At 35.5% G+C, this 21915-nt stretch overlaps 2 protein-coding genes across 3 annotated transcripts in view; one reads left to right on the top strand and one right to left on the bottom strand.

Annotated features, from left to right (window-relative positions):
• The window catches only part of LOC128026041 (sodium-dependent lysophosphatidylcholine symporter 1-A-like), a 48902-nt gene extending 40741 nt beyond the window's left edge, over window positions 1-8161 (top strand). Inside the window, exons 2-12 of one of the 2 annotated variants that reach the window (XM_052612752.1) lie at window positions 2296-2419; window positions 2900-2978; window positions 3422-3591; window positions 3690-3780; window positions 4581-4702; window positions 5147-5230; window positions 5478-5561; window positions 5644-5756; window positions 7003-7146; window positions 7307-7486; window positions 7614-8161. In XM_052612752.1, coding sequence (XP_052468712.1) covers window positions 2296-2419; window positions 2900-2978; window positions 3422-3591; window positions 3690-3780; window positions 4581-4702; window positions 5147-5230; window positions 5478-5561; window positions 5644-5756; window positions 7003-7146; window positions 7307-7486; window positions 7614-7641 — 1219 coding nt within the window. In that variant the 3' untranslated portion in view covers window positions 7642-8161. The remainder of the gene's footprint in view (window positions 1-2295; window positions 2420-2899; window positions 2979-3421; window positions 3592-3689; window positions 3781-4580; window positions 4703-5146; window positions 5231-5477; window positions 5562-5643; window positions 5757-7002; window positions 7147-7306; window positions 7487-7613) is intronic. The other variant, XM_052612751.1, reaches the window with a different exon arrangement.
• A 4936-nt stretch (window positions 8162-13097) lies between these two features.
• Window positions 13098-16863, bottom strand: LOC128026039 (CD276 antigen). Its single transcript, XM_052612750.1, has 4 exons — window positions 15968-16863; window positions 14517-14864; window positions 14115-14399; window positions 13098-14011 (listed from the first exon to the last, which is right to left on the bottom strand). Exons 1-4 carry the CDS (start codon window positions 16020-16022, stop codon window positions 13803-13805), a joined length of 897 nt encoding a protein of 298 aa, XP_052468710.1. The 5' UTR covers window positions 16023-16863; the 3' UTR covers window positions 13098-13802.
• Between the last annotated feature and the right edge of the window lie 5052 nt (window positions 16864-21915).

Here is a 21915-nt window from a genome sequence, read left to right as displayed (position 1 = left end):
GAAACACAGAATGATGCAGAGCAACACGATTAAGACCAAATTGATTATATACAGAAAGAGGGTAATAATCTGCAAGGTTCTCTACAGGCTGTTGGCTTTCCACAGCCTGACAAGGGTGTGGCACTGAACTTTCTTTTTTTATTTATTTATTTATTTTTTTTTTTTTTGCTCGAAGTAGTGATGGTAAAGTTACTTACTGATTTTCTGGAAGTCCCGATAAGCAGTCTGTGAAGGATCCGCGATTCCAAGATGGAAACTCCGGCAGAGGCCACGGGTGGGAAAAATACATTAACGTTAAAGCCTGTGAAAACGTCTCCGTCGGAGCTCTCACGGAAACGTTTTCGCTGAATTTCTCTCAGGCAAAAAGTGAAAGATATCAACACAAAGACGAAAACAAAATAAATAACTTTACAACCACAAGACAAATCCGTGTATAAAGAAACGTAAATTTGAGTAATAGTCTGTTATTAACGGAGCTTAACGTTAACGGCTGCGAAGACGTCTCCGTCGGAGCTCTCACGGAAACGTTGTCGCTGAATTCCTCTCAGGCAAAAAGTTAAAGAAATCAACACAAAGACGAAAACAAAATAAATACAAGACAAAGCCGTGTGTAAAGAAACTTAGATTTGAGAATTAACGGAACTTGTCTGTCACTGACGACGAGTCAGAAATTCAAGTGCTGCTGCCTCTTTCGCGCTTTTTTCCCCCACAGATTCTAGATCGTTCTAGACTGGGTAAACTCCGCCCACTCTGGCGCTTTGATTTCGCCAAACAGCTCTGGAAACTTGCACCTTTATCTCGCCTGCTTCCGAAGAAAAAAATATATATAACACTGATGTTTGTAAAATAAAAATCCCATGGTACATATTTATGAGTTAACCAGACAGCCCCAATTTTGGCAAGTAATGCACATGACATAGCCTACCCAAAATAAAAAGGCTGCTGCTCATAAGTCATTCTGAATAGACACATAACCAACATATATTTACAAAGCTTGAGAGTTTTGGCTCAAGTTCAAAACTCAAAATTAATCAGATGTTATTAATATTGAGAGATATATAAGCTCAAAAATAAAAACAACAAATATTAAGATTATATTTATTAAATGTATACAATATTTAAATATTAATATACATAATTATGTGAATATACTATTGCAACTTATAACCAATGGTCATGCTTCAGTTCAAATCTGAGGATGATATCTCAAAAAATTATGCGTTTATGAAGCCTATATTGTTAGACCATGTCAGCGGAGACTTTGGAGAAGTTTAAGATAAGGCTTATCAAATATTTTATTGCCCTGTTAACACCCATTTACACCCAAACACCCATTTACAGTCACAAAACAAACAAACAAACAAACAAAAAATATTCTTGGAATCTTATGTGAATTCTTTAAAAAATATATATTGTATGGAATAGAAACCTGCAGCAGGTGCATCAGAGTACAAGTTACATGACACATTTTAATTGATTAATATTACACTTTTACTTAAAGCTCACCATCGAGTATTTACATCATATTCCAGTGATGAATTATGAACAACAATAATCTGGAGCCGTCCATGTGAAAGGGGTACAAAGAAAGATATGATAAAAAAAAGGAAAATTACAGTAGTTTACTTTACTATTTACAGTACTATAGTGGCTAAATTGTGATTTTTTTACAGTAATGCATTGACTACTGTGATTTCAACTGTAATGCTTGGACTACTGTGATTTTTACAGTCTTACTGTAAACTTTACAATATTTTACTGTAAAAATCTTATACAGTAATGTTACTGTGAAATCGACAGTAAATAACTGTAGATTTCACAGCCATTTTTTACAGTGTACCTATGCAACATATTAGTGTTCTAAGAGCCTTTAATAAATTTTGTAAACATAATTAATTGTAATTATTTATATACATTTCCCTTTTGAGCTTAAATTTGCTACAACTGTTTTCCTAGTAGACTCTCTGATTGGACTAGTGCGAGGAATTTTGGAATGAGGTGGTGTGATTAGAAATCATTTTCACGGCCTGCCAAACTCTAGCTGACTTTTGTTTAGAGCCATAGGGGAAAGATCAGTGAACCTCACAGAGATGTGATTCGCATGAGTTAATTACAGAATGAGTTAATACAGAAGTGACCGTATTCACCCTCAAACATCAAATGAACGGAGATCCTGTTTGGGTGTTTTACATCAGTTCTTAACCAATCAGTTTTTTCCCGGCTCTTCCCCTAAAGCCCAACAACTGTAACAAGCCTTAGTACAATTAGATGATGATGACTGCTTTCTCTCTGCAGGATTCTGATCTCCACCACACCAGCTGTGTTGTGTTATTTCCTGATATGGGTAGTTCCACCTGTAGAGCAGGGAAAGATCTGGTGGTATCTGCTCTTCTACTGTCTCTTCCAAACTCTCCAGACAGTTAGTACACATTCTTGTAGTTTTTGATGAGTTAAATGCAACATTATTATTATTATTCTGTTTTCTGTTCAACATTATATTTATTTACATGTATTTCAACTACTTGTCAAACATCTGGACACTATAAAAAAGTGTTAATCTAAACATTGATGCTTAAATGCTTAAAATTATATATGAATGTCTTTTTTAACTAATATTTTAACACTAAAGTTAATATTTAAACTACGCAAATGTATTTTTAGTACAGTCATATTTTTTTTTTTTAATGAATGAGTAGGAGAGCATACATAGGATCCATCCGGCATACAAGTTTGATTTAAATTACATATTCACACTTCCATTTGTGTTTATTATATAATAAAGAATGAGAAGGTGTGTCCAAACTTTTGACTGGTAGTGCATGATAATTGCATTAATTTGCATATTTATGCATTTTGTTGTGAGCCAGCCATGAGTTACTCTGTGTGTTTGTGTGTGTAGTGCTTTCATGTGCCTTACTCAGCTCTGACCATGTTCATCAGCACTGAGCTGAAGGAACGAGATTCAGCCACAGCGTACCGTAAGAGCATTTACACACATTTTAACGCCTTACGGTTGCAATCAGCTACATTATACATGCAACAAACACATTATAACTGTGACATCAAGAAACATTTCTTATTATTATCAATGCTGAAAAAAGTTGTGCTGCTAATTTCTTTTCTTTTCTTTTTTTGTGGAAACCATTAAACATTATTTTCAGGATTCTGTGATGCACAGAAAGTTCAAAAGAACAGCATTTATTTGAAATAAAATTATTTTGTAACAATTTAAATGTCTTTACTGTCACTGTTGATCAATTTAATACATCCTTGCTGAATAAAAGTTCTAATTTCTTTAAGAAAAAAAAAAAAACACAAATCCTCATATCAATCATATTGTATTATGTATGACACCTGTCCTTCCCAGCATAACCAGTTTGACTGTTTTAGTGATGTCTTTTCTCTTCTCTCTCTCTTTCAGGTATGACTGTAGAGGTGTTGGGTACAGTAATAGGCACTGCCATTCAGGGGCAGATTGTAGGCATGGCCAACACACCTTGCATTAACAGCACATCCCAGACCAACACATCTAGTCACTCTATGCATATTAATAACTCTCAGATCTTACTGGACAACAAATTATTTAATGAGGTGAGGGGGCCATGGTCATTACACAGCAGAGGACATTTCATAACACATCTACCTCTAGCACCTGCTTTATCATCTCTCTCTCTCTCTCTCTTTCACAGAGGCGTGCGTATATGATTGCATCTGCAGTCATAAGTTTGATCTATGTTTTGTGTGCTGTTGTGCTGTTTTTTGGAGTGAGAGAGCAGGACAGTGAGTTACTTCCCTTTACATACTGTACACATTCACATTATTCATGCTGAGTCAGTATAAAATATTGAATACAAAACCATCAAAATATGCTAAGAGAAAACATGTTACAGATTTTAAGTAACAGTGATATAATGGTAATAATTTGTGTGTGTGTGTGTGTGTGTGTGTATGTGTGTGTGTGTGTGTGTGTGTGTGTGTGTGTGTGTGTGTGTACATATACACTCCCTCATACACACACACACACAAACATGAATGTGGATTGATGGATAAATTAATTAAATGCATGAATGAACTTGGATTAATAATAAACAATAGTAGTATATTTCTAAATTAATTCCAAACCTAGATTAATATAATATAATATTATTTCTATGTGTTCTGAGTTAGTTGATGAGACCAAATGCATTAATTACTCATAACAAATTGAACCTTATTTACCTATGCAGGTAAATAAATTTAAATATTTCATATTTGTGGTGTTTTATTTTTGATTGCTGATTGTTTTGATTTTAACATTTTTATAATTTTACATTTTCATCATTTAAAAACATAAATATAAATATTAATAATATCTTATAAATTAACATAAAAGTATACATTTTTAAAATAATAAAATAACCTCTTCTGTAACTTATGAACTCCCTGGAGTTCTCTAATGAAGCCCCATGGGTTCGCGATCCCAAGTTTGGGAAACCCTGGTCTAATTGTAGGCTGTTTACATTTCACCATGAAACTTGGTGTATCAACACTAAATGTGTATTTTGATGCATTTAATGTTTTTTTATGGTTGTATTTTTCAGATCAGAGTGGTTTAAAAGCACAGAAGCATGTGTCATTTCAGAAGTCTTTGCGGTTGGTGATGGGTCATGGGCCGTATGTGAAACTGGTGGTGGCCTTCCTCTTCACTTCTCTGGCCTTCATGGTAAGAACAACACTTTAGAAGTGCACCTTAAACATGTCACTCTTGTACTTATTTTTATTCCTGTTTTATGATGATAGATATCTAATTCCATATCATTTACAAAAGATGCAAAAATGGTGTTTTGACTAAACAGTTTCTCAGGTGACAAACATCTGTGATATGTATGAGAGAGCAAGTTTCTGGAACTGACCACCGCACAGCTCTACATTACAGAGATGAGCTATGTGTGTTAAAACAAAGAGAGCCACAGAGAGAGAGAGAGAGGCTGCCATGCAAGAGATTAGGTTTAGAATCATAGTCAGCATTAGGACAGGTTTGCGATCAAAAGTGAAGTTCAGAATTGTTTTGAGATTGAAGTTGGGTTTGAAATGAAGACACTGTGTGGACAATAATCATCAGTCACTTGATGGAATCTCATTTCATCTGTCTGTTTTCCTTTCGCAGCTGATGGAGGGAAATTTTGCTGTGTTCATCAAGTACACACTGGGATTCAGAGAGGATTTTCAGAACGTCTTACTGTTAATCATGGTGAGAGTGTTTTCAACTGACTGCTTGAATACGTTTTTGTGTACCTCTGAATTGTTTGGTTTTGATGTTATAACAGCACTCAGCAGTTTGGATGAGGTTAGCAGCCTCCATAGTGACAAAAGACATGCAAAAAGAGGGTTTATAACTTCAGCAGTGTTTGCACGATTATCTTGGTGTTGTATAATAAGCTAATGAGGTTTTGTAGTGATCAGACATAAATACATGTTTGTGTGATTTGTCTTCCCAGCTGTCTGCCACTCTTACTATTCCCATGTGGCAGTGGTTCCTCTGCCGGTTTGGGAAAAAGACAGCTGTATACATTGGCATAACAGTGAGTTTCTGATGCTTGTGTTACAGTAGTGAGAGAGGTGTACTGGCAGTCATGATTAATGGTCTGTGTGTTTGTGTTTTAGTGGGCGGTGCCCTTCATGATCCTGGTGGTGTGTGTAAACAGTAGTCTCTTGGTGTGCTACATCGTATCAGTTGCAGCTGGTGCCAGTGTGGCAGCGGCCTTCCTCCTGCCCTGGTGAGGGATTTTCTGTGGCAGTTGTGACAGAGCTGTATTTCAGGATTTTAAAAGCTGATATTAGAAAGGAAGTATCTATAACAAAAGACTTCCTAAAAATATATATTTATGTTTATACATTCAGCAGACACCAACGTGTCTTACAGGGTTACTCCATCGCAAAATGAAGATTCTGTCATTAATCACTTACCCCCTAGCTGTGCCCATGTGCTATTATCATTCAAACCAAAGAGTAAATACTTGACAGTCTATGGGACAGACTCAAGCCTCCAGGGTTTCATCCAAAATATCTTAAATTGTGTTCCGAAGACGAACTAAGCTTTTACGAGTTTGGAACGATTAATGACAGAATGTCATCTTTTTAATTTTCTAGTTTGTTAAATATGGGGAAAAAAAGCCACGTTGCTAGTGCCATTCACTAATATGAATATAAATCATTCGTACAGCTAATAATCCCTTTTTCTTTGCTGGAGATTATTCACGTTTTTTTGTAAATATTTAAACAATGAGTAAGGAACATTTGATTAAATATTCTGTATGTGGTAATATCAAGACATTTTGACTTAAAAATAAATTAATGTATTAAAAACTAAAATACCCTTCTTTGAAACAAACAAATTAAGATAACTTATCTAGGTATTTTATATACTACCATTGGAAAGTTTGGGTTCAATAAGAAATTAATAGTTTTATTCAGCAAGAATGAATTACAGGCATTTATAATGTCATGTTTCAAGTAAAAGCTGTTCTTTTGAGTTTTCTATTCATTAAAGAATCCTGAAAAACTTTATCATAGTTTCCACAAAAAAATATTAAGCAGTTGTTTTCAACACTGATGATGATAAGAAATCTTAATCTTAAAATCTTAATAATCAAAGTCAGCGTTTTAGAATGATCATGTGACACTGAAGACTGGCGTTAGGAATAAACTACATTCTTGTAAAGACTTCTTGTAAAAATATTCAAAAACCTTACAGACCCCAAATGTTTGAATGGTAGTTATATTTTGTTGCCTTTGACATGCAAGAAAATGCTGATTGCTTTTTTCCATGTGCTCCTCTGTGTCACAGTAGTAAATGATATGAAATCCTTGAATAAATAGCCATATTTAAAGTTGTTGATAATTTTTCTAGATTCAAGAGTTTGATATAACTAACACATCTGATCCCATAAACCAACACCATAATGAATGTAAGCATTAAATATCAAGTTCATAATTTCACACTTACACATACTTCCATTTCAGGTCCATGCTTCCAGATGTGGTCGATGATTTTAAACTCCAGAATCCCACCTCTCAAGGGCATGAAGCTATTTTCTACTCTTTTTATGTTTTTTTCATCAAATTCGCTTCTGGAGTGTCGCTTGGAATATCAACACTTGCATTAGGGTAGCTCACTCTCTATCTTCCTCAGTGCATGTACATTAAAAAGCTAAATTTGTGAAATTTGTAAATTTTGTGAACCGATCATGATCTGTGATTTACATTCTGGCTTTTTACGTTCATCATCTCATATTTAGGTTCTTCTGATTTCTGTCCCCAACCTTAGCTTTGCAGGTTATGAGACAGGAGTTTGTGTTCAGTCTGATTCTGTGAATCTGACGTTGAGGATGTTGGTGTCGGCTGCTCCTGTATCACTTATAGCTCTGGGGCTGCTCATCTTTAAAATGTATCCCATCAATGAAGAACGCAGGCAGTACAACAACAAACAGCTTCAGCTGCTGCTGCAGTACGACATACACTTATGATCATATCTGTATTTTCTACAGAGGTGTTATAAAAATATCACTAATGCCACTATAGTCATGTTACCAGCACTTGCTGTTGAAAATAAGAGTGTCGTTTCTCACCTCCAGGAACGAAGTACTAGAGACTGAGATGTAGACCTTGAAGCGCCACATTACAGCATGAAATACCAGCTCTGGCCTACAGAGGGCGCCAAAACACATCTTAACCGCTGCCATGAGGAAATCTATCGGCTGATCTTTCAGGGACAGAACTTTCCTCAAATGGAACACTGAAGGATGCTTAACCTTTGAAAAAAAAATCTGCACTGCTGTTATGAACGCTACTATAACTAACTAACTAAAATATAGTATTTGCTGGTTTCACTAACACGAACAGCTCTCCCTGGTCAACAAAGGGATACTTGTATGATAAATATGAGGTACAAATCTAACCACTACGTATACATCACATATTCTTGTAAATATATTTTCTCATTTGAGACTATAGATTTATATTTTGTTTTCTGAATGTGAAGGATATGTTGAGTTGCAATTGTTTGAGGACGTGTTTCAGTTTGTTGAAGAATTTTTGGTTTGTTTTTGCACTTGGGTTGAAAAATTGGTATAATATATATATATATATATAAAAACCTTTAATTTTTTTTTCAAAGACAATCATGAAATCATTGCACTTGTGTGAGCAGTTTATCAGCCTGAGGAAGATGGGGCGGGGGGGGGGGGGGGGGTCTACATTTATAGTGCCTTATATTGAGTAAGAAGGTGTAAAGATTTTCTACAAACCTGATCAGGTTAGATTATAGCAATTAACACATGTAAAGTTTTAGTCACAGCTCATATAAGAACAACAATTCCCTAAATCAGAGTTAGTGACGGACCAAAGGAATGATTATAATTTTTAATGTGAATCGGTGCGTTGTTTTTTCCAGCATGAAATGTCAATATCTCTTTACATTTTGTGTGTGTGTTCAAAAAGTGATTGTACACATGAAGTAGTTCGGCTATTTCACAGACTGTGTCAATTCGAGCCAGATCCTTTTCCAGAAAGGGTCCGATTTTTGATTTCTGGTAACTGTTTTTAAGGATCCGGCGTTAGATCATGACAGTGCATGCGTGCATGTGAGATCAAGCACAGGTTTATGTATTCGGAGGTTATGTATCAGGTCCAGTTCTTGATGACTATAGAAGGGTGTGTTGGGAGATATCCTGGGTGGGCATTTTTTAGTCATCATATCACATATAGTCTAGAAGATATTTATACTGTATATTAACCATATTAAACTATATGCACACTGAAAAGTGTAGCCTAGAAAAATATAATGCACTTTTACAGCAAAATAAACTTTTTCTTCATTGAATAATAAAGAAAAACCTCTTTGTACTCTCTCTGGTTCATTGTTTCTACACTGGTGACTCTTTTCAACTACTTTTTTTTATTTCTAGAAAACAAGGCTGTAATCCAGTCTAGAATAATGGAGGGACCAATTGTTTTGAGGAAAATATAAGACCAGACCACTAATGCTATTTATTTAAAGAAACTAAATGGTTCAGCACTCTATAATGTTCACATCGTCTTGTTTTGGATATAAATAAATAAATAATCATACATAGACTATTTTCTTTCTTTGCCCATGGGTAAACTGTACAAATATGTCCTTCATTACTTGCTGCTATCACACCGAATCTCCCTCCATTATCACGGAGTCAACGTGGGCATTGAGTGTTGCTATGAAGTTTTTTTTTTTTTTTTTATTGTTTACCACAGACCATATAATTAATATTATTTATAAATTGTATGATCAAATACACTATATTGTAAAAAGAAACACATTATTGACTGATATCTTCAACTTTTTTTCTAGAGATTTATTGCAAGTTTTATTGTATGATTGTATAAAAAGTCAATATAGAATAGTGTAATTTATGTATATGAATATTAATTTTTCTAAACAAAGCAAAGATTTTAAACTAAACAAATTCCATATGGAAGAAAGTAAATCAAACCTAAATCCAGTAGAACTCTGAAACTGACCAATTGGTTCACTTTCTTACGGTGCTGGTCAAAAACAAGTTAATGGTGTATCAGCTACAAAAAGTCAATAAAGGGAAGACAAAATCTGCACAATACGTGTATAATAATAATAATATAATAAATGTGTATATATAAACCCATACAGTGGGTACAGAAAGTATTCAGACCCCCTTAAATTTCTCCCGCTGTTATATTGCAGCCATCTTCTAAAATCATTTCAGTTAACTTCCTAATTAATGTAGACACAGTACCCCATATTCACAGAAAAACACAGAATTGTTGACATTTTTGAACATTGAAAAAGAAAAACTGAAATACCACATGGTCCATAGTATTCAGACCCTTTACTCAGTATTGAGTACAAGCACCCTTTTGTTCTTATACACCCAGGAGTCTTTTTGGGAAAGATGCAACAAGTTTTTCCATACCTGGATTTGGGGATCCTCTGCCATTCCTCCTTGCAGATCCTCTCCAGTTCGGTCAGGTTGGATGATAAACGTTGGTGGACAGCCATTTTCAGGTCTCTCCAGAGATGCTCAGTTGGGTTTAAGTCAGGGCTCTGGCTCGGCCATTCAAGAACAGTCACGGAGTTGCCACTCGTTCGTTATTTTAGCTGTGTGCTTAGGGTCGTTGTCTTGTTGGGAGGTGAACCTTTGGTCCAGTCTGAGGTCCTGAGCACTCTGGAGAAGGTTTTCGTCCAGGATATCCCCGCATTCATCTTCCCCTCGGTTGCAACCAGTCATCCAAAAACACCCCCCAAACCCCCCCCTCCCCCCCCCAGCATGATGCTGCCACCACCATGCGTCACTGTTGGGACTGTACTGGAGGTGATGAGCAGTGCCTGGTTTTCTTCACACATACAACTTAGAATTAAGGCCAAAAAGTTCTATCTTGGTCTCATCAGACTAGAGTCCTTGGTCTAAAACTTTCTCCCATCTCCTGATTGCATCTTTGGAGCTTAGCCACAGTGATCTTTGGGTTCTTCTTTACCTCTCTCACCAAGGCTCTTCTCCCCCGATAGCTCAGTTTGGCCAGAGGCCAGCTCTAGGAAGGGTTCTGGTCATTCCAAACATCTTCCATTTAAGGATTATGGAGGCCACTGTGCTCTTAGGAACCTTAAGTGCTGTAGAATTGTTTTGTAAGTTTGGCCAGATCTGTACCTTTCCACAATTCTGTCTCTGAGCTCTTTAGGAAGTTCCTTTGACATCATGATTCTCATCTGCTCTGACATGCACTGTGAGCTGTGAGGTCTTATATAGACAGGTGTGAGGCTTTCCTAATCAAGTCCAATCAGTATAATCAAACACAGCTGGACTCAAAGGAAGGTGTAGAACCATCTCAAGGATGATCAGAAGAAATGGACAGCACCTGAGTTAAATATATGAGCGTCACAGCAAAGGGTCTGAATACTTAGGACCATGTGATATTTCAGTTTTTCTTTTTTTAATAAATCTACAAAAATGTGTTTTTCTGTCAATATGGGGTGCTGTGTTTACATTTAAAAGAACTTAAATTATTTTAGCAAATGGCTGATTTGTGAAAAAAATTTAAGGGGCTCTGAATTTGAATTAAAAAAAAAGGTATTTTTATCTAGACTGTATAAAAACGGTTCTGAATACTTTCCGTACCCACTGTGTGTGTGTGTGTGTATATATATATATATATATATATATATATATAAAAGTACAAAAAGTGTCAAACTAAGTTTTTTATTATTTAAATATTCCTATACAATTTATTCGTGTTTTAAAATTATTTATATTTCTATATTTTCACCTGAAATGGTGTTTTTAATATTTCTATTTCGCTTGAGTTATTTTTTATTCATTTTTTTGCACGAAGCTTTATATTAAGTATTGTTTTAATTATTTTAAGTTAAGTAAAAAAAGATATCTCATCATTAGTGCACAAACAGTGAAATCAATGAAATTTATTTTTGGTGATATCATGGACTGACCTTTTCTTTTCCCTTCATTTAATTTGGTCCCAAATTATTAAACTTTTCCTATATGTTCATGGGCACAAGGCTGTGGCTTTAAAGCATGGATTAATATTAAGGAGAATTTTAGGTTTTAGGTTAACTTGTTGAAATTAGTCCACAGGAAATGAAGCTCTCTCAGCTGCATAATAAAGATCACAGAGTAAATAAAAGTCTCTCTTTTTTCTGTGCATCAGGGTTCGTAAGCAGTGATCAAGTACTCTTCTCTGATCCTGTGACTTCTCCTCTCTCTACTTTGGCTTCCTCAACTCTGCACTCCACTGTCATGTCTCATAGAAATGATGCTGTCATCTGGTTTGAAGCCAAACTGGCCAGAGAGCCGCAGAGGTCCTACACCAGACTTCTTTGCTTCTGTTAACCTGATATCTTCTAGAGAGGACCATAATCAGAGACAGCACATGTCTCAAATCAGCATAGTGGAGCTCACAGATGAGAAAAGGAAAGAGATGGAGGAAGAGAAACATGGGGATGTTGAGATTTTTATGGTAATCAGTAAGAGTATTGTGTGATCTGAAAGGCCAGATTTAGATCCCCTGGAGCAGACTGACATTACATCCTTGAGCTCGTCTGGCGACAGGAAAATGCAGAACACGAATAGTGGTTCACATTACTCACTGAGGGAAGTTCAGAGAATGGGACAAGTCCCTGAGAAGGACAAAGGTTCCACAAAGACTTCAGGTAAGGACAGTCATTCCATTGAACAACATTCCGATAATGATGAATCAACACTGAGAGACAGACAACTGGATGAGGTGTTTCTGCCAACATTCATCTTAGAGCAAAAGGAAACAGAAGATGAAAATTCTTCAGAAAATAAAAAGGAAGAAGGTTTGAATTTCCAGGTTATTTTTTTCAACGTTTGAAAAGAAACCAGTTTCCAGGATCTGATAAACTGGTACCGCAGGGCATTGTGAGAAAACTACACCTTACACAAAACTCAGATAATCATTGTTTTTCAGATGGAATGAGATACTATTTTATTTTTTTCTATTTCTATTCTCTTTTTAATTATTTTTTTATTAATGAACCATGTAGTCATTAAAACCAGTATTGCAAGAAATACATTTTCTTGTTACGGCATGTATTGAAAATATATAAAAAGAGATAACAAAATCCTTTGGTTACATGGTTTCCACTGTATGATTGAATCAGAACATAGAACAGTTGTGATCTTTATCTTTATCATATGTAATGTCATTATGGGTCTTTATGGGAACATGTTGGGTCTTTCTGTCTGTAAAATGACATTTCAAGACTTGTGGGTAAAGTCAGACAAAATACTATCATTCATTGGAATGCCTTTTCACATCATATCAGTTTTGGATATAAAAATACATTTTGTGTTCCTCACCCACACTGACCTTTTCATGTGTGTGTAATCTCTACAGGACTTGTAATGGTTGTAATTTTGAATGAACTGCTTGTATGTACTGCCATTATTCCTGGAACAATTCCATCTGATTTGGTTTCCATTAGCACTAACCCACGTGATTTTTTTATTTTTTTAAAGAAAAAAGCTAGATGTACATGTACAGTCATGATCTATGAAACCACACTGGTGAAATACTTTACAAATTTTTATTTCTTTTTTCTGCAGTGTAATAAGACAAACCTATAACAGGTCCAAGTATGATTATTCAGAACAGAACATTTGAAATATTACCATCACTAATATCACTAGTGAGTTTACATAATAAATACTAATTAAAATCTCAATACAATGTAGTTTACAATAGTAAAAAATAAAAGTTTAATGAATTTAAAAACCAACTGATATTCAATTGAAAACAAAACACTATAATATTCAATAAATAGTGTTGCAAACATGCTGTTAATGCACTGCAATGTCATCCTGCCAGCAGGTGAAAAAAAAAGGTTTTCCAATTGCACAGAACACAATCATGAATATTAAATGGAACACTAATGGAAGTGATCGCAATCTTAATTTTGCAATGTAGAAAAAGAACAATGCTTCATAGATCATATATCATGAGTGACAAATTCTATTTAGAATTTATTTAGGGTCTGTTAAGACACCAATGATGAATGTTGAACTGAAATGTTACACAATGTAAGGGATCCGTGTCATGTAACACTAATTAACTATATTATTTGTTAAAAGCTGCCAAGGTTAGAAAATAATGTGTACAGTACATTATAAATATATTTCATTCAATATAAAAAATATGCTATGTCTGTATTGCAAATCAGAGAACATCTTCCGTAAGTTTCATAATATTTAACTTAAAGTGGTTTTGTAACATAACCTTTATAGACACGTTGTTTTTCCATTAGGAACTTGAATTTCAGAAGCTTGTTCCACTTCTATAAAGTCATTTAGTCTGATCTGTTCTTTCCTTCTTGTAATGAACACAAACAATGCACTCATCACGATCAGCAGCAGCAGCAGAATAACAGAGATCAATATGAAGAGCCCATGGTATCTGTTTGCTGACTCTTCTTGCTTCTCACTCTTATCTGTACAGTAGAAAAGAAAATTAAATAAATTGCAAATAAGTTTTAGACACAAATGTGGTTGATAATTCAAGAGAATTTTAAACTTGTTTTTGAAAGTCCTTACCTGAATAGAGCTGGATCTCTCTCCTGATGTCCTGTCCCAGGGGTTTGTTGTGCAGTATGAACGTCAGAGAGGAGTTTGTGACTTCAGTGAGGTTTATCAAACTAGACACAACATAAAGTCCGGTGTGAGTGTCCTGCATGAGGTGCGTTTGTGTCTGGTTAGTGATGTCGGAGTTCTCCATCAGCCACTGCAGTGTAGGAGAAGGGTAACCCCCATCTGAAGTCACTAGCAGATTCACTCCATCAGTTAACAGAGAGAACTGCAGACGAGGTTCAGAGTAGAACGCTGAAAAACACGATAAAACAAAGGCATTAAAACACAGGGCAGTTTCAGTCACATTGTAAGACCCTGATATTGATTCACACGGTTTTCTATGAATATCAGGACATGTTGCTTTGTTACCTGCAATTTTCACTCCAAAGCTCTTCTTCTGGCTGCCAGTGTTTGTGCTGACGGAGCAAGTGTAAACACCAGCATCATGAAGAGTGACTTTTTCCAGTTTGAGTGATGCGTTTCCCTGTGCTATCTCCTGACTGAACAGACTGGTGCGATTGACATAATGTTGATTCTGACGCTCGAGCTGGTCCTGGTTGTAGTAGAAACTGTGAATAACATCCAGTCCACGCTGCCAGGTAATAACAGTGCTTCTCAGATCCCATGAACTGTCCACAGGAAACGTGCAGGGGAGGATCAGATCCTCACTGTAAAATCCAGTGACTTTGTCTCTGGGAACAGTAATCTCAAACCCAGCTAGGGAGTGAAGGAGAGAAAATACATCCACAAATGAGTTTCACAATCACTTTTTACTTGATTGATGAGATGATTATTTAATAAAGTATTTCACAGCATTTCCTCCTCTAAACATGGTTTAACAATCTGATTAAGTTGTAATGCTATTTTTGGACAAGGATGATTGATATGGGAGAGAGATCATTTTGAACTCCACTGAAACCAAGATAAAATGTTTCCTTATATCCTTATACATGAGTTATGAAAACCCCTACAACTCACAAAACTTTCCGGACAAGGAATGGGAAATTGTTATTGCCCAGATGAAAGGAATGCTGAGAAGTCTCAAGTTTGATTGATCAGTCCAGTAATTAGTTCTTATAAGTTTAAATTTCAGTTAAGTGGAAGAATTTTACGTTTTAATGAAAATGAATGTAAGTTTGTGATCATCTTAGTGTCGTTTTTTTTTTTTTTCAATTTTTTTTTTCTTTTCACATCCAGGAAAACAAGGTACCAAAACTGCCACCCTTTTAAAATGTATTAACTACTAATAAGGTACTAATATATAATTTAGAAATGCATTTAGATATAAATATATGTAAAATAGTATAAATACAAAATTATTTATGCTGCCCTATTGAAGCAGAACAGAAGGGTTTTTGCTTCAGTTATGGTTCACAAAAAACGTCTAAATCAAAATGAGAATTTAATTACGGGACTTCGAAACATTATTTATTTATTTCAGTCCTAGTGTTAGACAACATTTTGTCTAAACTAGTCAACGCGACGCGTACATTACTGATAAACAAATTCAAATCACGCGCACTGCACACACGTGGATGTATGGCTAATTATGAATGAACTTAAAAAAAAAGTTAGATATTCTTAAACTAGAGCATGTTGAGCCACTTCACCACTTTGTTATGTTGAGAAGTTTGTTTAGTTCTGTGTTATGGAGTCTAATAAAAAGGTATTATCAGATCCAATTTTGTAATTACATAAGCGATAGTTTCGCGAAACATAACGGTAAATACTGAATCAATAACTTAGACTTCTTTGAGTGGTTTCATAAGGATTGTTTTAAGATTTAATTATAGTTTCAGTAATTTCTCAGAAATACTTACTGCGACAGGTGGCTTCAGAAAGAATGAGAGCCAGGCACAACACTTTCAGGTTCATATCACGGTCCACGGCCGTTGGTAACAGATAAATCTTCTGTAAATCCCTGAATCACCAGATCAAACTTGATGAAGTCCTCTGTCATATGTCGGGGAAGCCCTCCGAGATTAACAACAGAAATCCTGTCCAGGTCACATTCGATGAACTTTGAGATGTCAGTCCTCAACGCCATTATATGTATCGACCTCTGACGTAGTTTCCGGGAAACTTCGTAGGCAAGCAACGAGTGTTACGGAGCAACAAACAATCTTCTTAAAACCCATTCACTGCAGTGTTTCTCAACTCAAGCACACTCGCTGGAAAGATTGTAAATCTCGAATGCTTTGGAGCACAGACTAACGCTAAGTTTGGTCTTTAAAATAAAAGAAGAAAAAAAGACGACACGTGGCAGACAATTGCAGAACATTCTTGAATGTAACAGCAACGTCCAGAAGATTGTGCCAAGGGGCGTTGTAGAGCTGAAGATAGTAAACAAAAACTATTGTTCTTTCTTTCTTTTTAATAAAGTAGTTAATGTTTATGTTGTTAACTCTTATCTCTCCAAATATTTTTTTTTGGATGAACATAATTTCCTTAACTCTCTCTCTCTCTCTCTCTCACACACACACACACAAACACACACAGTTTTTTGTATTAACTTATACACGCAGAGATTTTGTGCAGAAGTGATATTCATTAAACTCTAATCCTAACCACCCTAAATCTAAACCTAACACAAATCTCTTGATATCATGAAGTTCACGAAGGACAGAACAGAATTAATTAACTTGTGAATGTGTTGCCATGTTACTGGTTAATAAAACAATGAAATTGCTTAAAAACAAAGTTACATAACAGGGTCATTCTAAGGAAATGTCAATTTTTCTGTCCCTAGCCTTTACAGAAATATTACACTTGAAAAACACTTTAGGTTTACAATTTCTTTATATTTAAAAATGAAACAATATGTAATCTTGAGCCATCAATGTGGCAATATTTGATTTTTATTAATTAATTAGAATTCCAAGCACCACAGAAGTGCTCGTCCCCACAGTCATGTACAGAGGGAAAATGCTTTATTTTGAGGTCAAAAACAGTGTTTTCTTCTATTTAAAATACAACCATGTGTCCATAACTATAAAATATATGATGTAAATTACATTAAAAAACAAAATGCTAAATAAATATTATAAAATATATAATGAAAGTAGTGGTCCCCTGGAGTTGTGTCACTGGTGTTACCGTTTAACAAAAAAGCTCTTATTGTGAAATAACAATCACGCTGATGACATCACTCGACTTTCTTCTTCCAATTTTCTGGAGATCTATGAAGAGAAGCCCATGGTAAGTCCACTGTCTCTTTTCAATTATCAGAAATCTTCTCATTTATCTCATGATTTCATATGAAGCTTTTAGTTGAAGTCACTGGTATGACCTCTTTTATTGTTTGGGCATTGTAAAAAACTAGAATACAAATGGATTAAACTACTTAATTTAGTGAGTACACCATGATTGACAACATGTGGTTTGATACCTTGCAGCAGCCATTTTGTAAAATGCAGTTTTCATGAAAATTGTCACTGGTGTTACTGTCACTGGTGTCACCTTCCTTATGGGTAACACCAGTGAAGATCAGTAACACCAGTGACTCCCTTTTATAGATAAACTTTGTTCAAAGCTATTCATTTAGTTATTTTGCATAAAATAGCACTAAAATTGTGATTCTAACTTTTCTTTGTCATTGTTAATCCTCCTTTGGTCATGTATTTCTAAATTGAGGGTATGGCTAAACTGAGCGCAGCTGAGAAACAGCGACTATACAGAAAGCGTAGGGATGCTGATCCTGAACGCAGAGCAGAGTATTTATAGAAAAGGAAACAGAGCTATGTCCGTGACATTGTCACACAAAAAAGAAAGAGAGTAAGTAATTTGAGTGAAAGGGAGAAGAGATATGAGCGAAAGGCATGGAGAGCCCGTCAGCAAAGATGCAGGCAAAGAGTCAGAGCAGGAGCATTGACCCCCCCCCCCCCCCATCATCACCAGATAGATCACCCCACATTTCAAGGTACAAACTGAACTGTTACAAATACAGAAATAAATGGTGAAAGAGATATAAAAGTGCATAGCATTCAGTACCTCCACATACACACTCACACTCACTCACAAACACTCTCTCTCTCTCTCTCACACACACACACACACACACACACACACACTCATACTCACTCTCTCTCACACACACACACACACGTTTGTTTTTGTGTAAAGTGTGTTCATCCCATAGGCGTAATGGTTTGTATACTGTAGAAACTGTATATTCTATTGCCATTCACCAACCCTACACCTAACCCTAACCCTCACAGGAAACTTTGTGCATTTTTCATTTCTCAAAAAATCTCATTCTGTATGATTTATATGCAATTTGAAAAATAGGGACAAGGGTTATGTCCTCATAAGTCACCCTCTCCTTGTAATACCTGTGTCATACCCATGTCATTATACAGAGTTGTGTCCTGATATGATACAGAAACAAGAGCACTCTCTCTCGCTCACTCTCTCACACACACACACACTCTCTCTATCTCTCACACACACTCAAGCTAGGGTTAAATGAGTGAGAACTTTTTTTCAAGAAAATATTTTGCTTTACAGACAACTACAACGAGGGAGGAGACAACGTAGGAGAGATGCACAAAGGAAACAAAGGGAAATAAAGAAACTGAAAGACAAGATCATCGGTTAGAAACGAAGATATGAAATGGTGAAGAAATGAAGTTAAAATGTTAAGTTAAAATGTTGTCTATGATATTTTTCTAACTCTGATTTCAGTTCTTATGAAATGAGTCATTTGTATATGTTATGTATGTCACTGGTGATTTGTTGTGTCACTGGTGTTACTGTTTTTTTTTCTTTCACATTAAATAAAATCTGTCATATGTGGCATAATGATCATTTTAAATTCATTGAATTCTGCTGCACTTAAGAGTTAAGCTTTAAATGATTGTATTATTGCTTGTTTAAAACCTTTTTTTCAAATATTTTCATTGTAATAGCAAATACATGGTTGTGCAATTGAACTAACATCATTCAGTCACACTTTTAACAAACCTGATTAAAATAAATAAAACATAATCACCGTATTACTTAGATCATCATTAATTTTCTGTACCTCTGACTGCATGTGCTGAAAAAAAAATTTAAAAATATTTCATAAACACCTTTAATATCGCTAAAGAAGTAAGGTAACACCAGTGACAAAAAAATGGTGTATGCGGTCTTTAAATACATGCACACAAAAAATAAAAAATCATTAAGCTGTAATTTATGTGTACTCATAAAGTCAAAGGGTAATCTAATAATGTGGTCTAAGTTTAAATGTTAGAAAAAGAAATCAATTTTAAGAGATCTTGCCATACCAATTGTGGACGTTTCTGTAGAATGACCCAAAATGGAAACCTGAACAGCGAGGATGTGAAAGTTCTGGATACGCCTAGTATCTGTTCTGATGTAAACACTAAGTCATGCATCACATGTCACGATTGTTTACATAGATACGGCATTTGTGTTTTGTGAAACCTACTCTGAAACTGTAACTTGATAAGCTAAGCTGCTCATAAGTTAAAATAGTTTAAGCTACTGTACAGTCAAGCTACTACAAAAAAGTAGCTAACTACACTGAAACTACTTTTTTCATGACATATTACAAATAACTGAATAAACATTAATGAGGAATGTTTTAAGATATAAAATATAAAAAAAATGTATTTAAAACAACAATGCAATATAAATATGTCAAAGTCTATTTAGCCTACAAATTTAGCATAGCAATGGCCAAATGTTATTTTTATTTAAATAACTTAAATTAAGAAGCATTTTCTTAAAAAGCACACAGAAGCATTTTCTCAAAAATACTGTGACAGATGGCTGCATTATGGCAAGATATGATACTGAACTCTGAACAACCAGCCACATGGAGCACTGACAGGGAAAGCACTAAGAGGTCTGACTGTTTTATATAGTAACAATGTAATGTAATGTAATTTAATAATGTGACAATGGTTTTTTAAGATCTACTTACGCTTCTGATGGATTCGGGTAAACGCAGCACTGTGAGCCATGCTTCAGCTGTGATCGGTTATGTCATTCAGCATTTGCGTTTGCTGCGTGCTGTACGTTTATTTTTAATAAACCCGAATACATAACCATATAACGCTGAACAGCGAGAATAAGAAAGTTCTGGATTCACCTAGTATCTGACCTCATGGAAACACGTCATGCGTCACATGGCACGATTGTTTAGATTGTAAACGCTATTAGACACTGGCTGAGTCACCAGTCACAGACCTTGCACGATTGTTTACACAGCCTTGTTTATATACTGTAGATACTTATCGTTGTCAGGGAGATAGAGCACTTCGGGGAAACCCCATAGACAGTAAATGAAACCAAGACTCTTGGTCAACAAGAGGCAAGATCAGATGCATCGGAAACTGCCGCCCTCTATAGGTCGACGAAAAAAAATAAAAACTTGATAAAGAGTTTTTGGCATAGGGCCAAGAAGGATAAGGCTGACATAGATACTGAATTTAGGATTTTCCTTAGTTGTCAGTTATAATCATCATAATAAAAAATAAAAAAATAAACATTTGAAATATATCATACTGTGTGTAATGAATGAATATAATATACAAGTTTCACTTTTTGAATGGAATTAGTGAAATAAATCAACTTTTTGATGCTATTCTAATTACATGACCAGCATCTGTAGTATCCATTAACCATGTTTTTCATATACTATATACATTGTTTTGATTTAGGATTTATAGTTGGATCGATTTGCACTGACCGCTACAGTATTCTTGTCAGAGAACTTAAAGTCTTATGTAATCCATCTGCTAATTATTATTTTTATTTTATTGTTCTAGAAAACCTTGCACATGTCCATCTATGTTGATGCCAGAGCAATCATTAAAAGGCTATCATTGAGGCAAGACTCTGAGTTCTCTGACAAGAATATTGAAAATATTGAATATTTGGCAAGTTTGGTAACCCATACTCAGAATTGGTGCTCTGCATTTAACCCATCCAAGTGCACACACACAGCCGTGAGAAGTGAACACACACCCGATCAGTGGGCAGCTATATATTCAGCACCCAGGAAGCAACTGAAGGTTCAGTGCCTTGCCCAAGGTCACTTTAGCCATGGGTATTGAGGTCGGAAGAGAGCACTGTTCATTAACTCCCTCCCATCCACAACTCCTGCCAGCACCGAGACTCAAACCTGTGACCTTCTGGTTACAAGTCCAAGTCTCTACAGCTGCCCCACATAATGTAGCTGTCGGTGCAAATCAATCCAGCTATATATCCTAAATCAAAACATGGTCCTTCAAGCTGGATATGATTACGGCAGATATGTCATTGCCTGATGATAACCTCCTGTACAGTCTAGATCATTCAGCTGGGAAATCAGTGAAACAGAGTAAGCTTCCTAAGCACCTGGACGACTATGTTGTGGACTATAATTTTCCACGGTCAACTAGTCTCCCACCATGCTCACTAGAAACACAGCCAGAGCCTTCTGCGGTGTAAAAAGCATTCTCACTGAGTATGTCTACACCAGTACGTAAAACAGAACAGGTCCTATATATATGAATATCTAATCCCCATTTCCCTGCTGGGGGGAAAAATAACATGGTAGGTAAATGGTAAGTCTACACTGGTCTGACTGTTGTTTGAAGTCCATACTATTAGCTGAATATGTAATGCCTATGACAACAACATTTGCAATACTGACCTGGGTGTTAAAGATGAATCTACCACCATCCTGATATAACAGTTCTTAAGATCCATGTAATTGTAAAGCAGTCAGTGTTCTTTATTTTGAATGAAGTATAATTTTTATATGTTGCAGCAT

This window comes from Carassius gibelio, chromosome A13 (genome assembly GCF_023724105.1).
Source record: "Carassius gibelio isolate Cgi1373 ecotype wild population from Czech Republic chromosome A13, carGib1.2-hapl.c, whole genome shotgun sequence".
NCBI classification, from domain to species: domain Eukaryota; kingdom Metazoa; phylum Chordata; class Actinopteri; order Cypriniformes; family Cyprinidae; genus Carassius; species Carassius gibelio.
Note: the sequence above shows the minus strand (reverse complement) of the source record. Positions and strands in the feature narration are given on the sequence as shown.

Excerpts from the sequence above, each read along its gene's own strand:
- LOC128026039 (XM_052612750.1), bottom strand. The coding sequence starts at position 16,022 with ATGAACCTGAAAGTGTTGTGCCTGGCTCTCATTCTTTCTGAAGCCACC. Across the intron at positions 14,865-15,967 it reads TTCTGAAGCCACCTGTCGCA|CTGGGTTTGAGATTACTGTT; the intron begins GTAAGTATTTCT and ends TTCACTCCCTAG. Across the intron at positions 14,012-14,114 it reads AGAGATCCAGCTCTATTCAG|ATAAGAGTGAGAAGCAAGAA; the intron begins GTAAGGACTTTC and ends TCTACTGTACAG.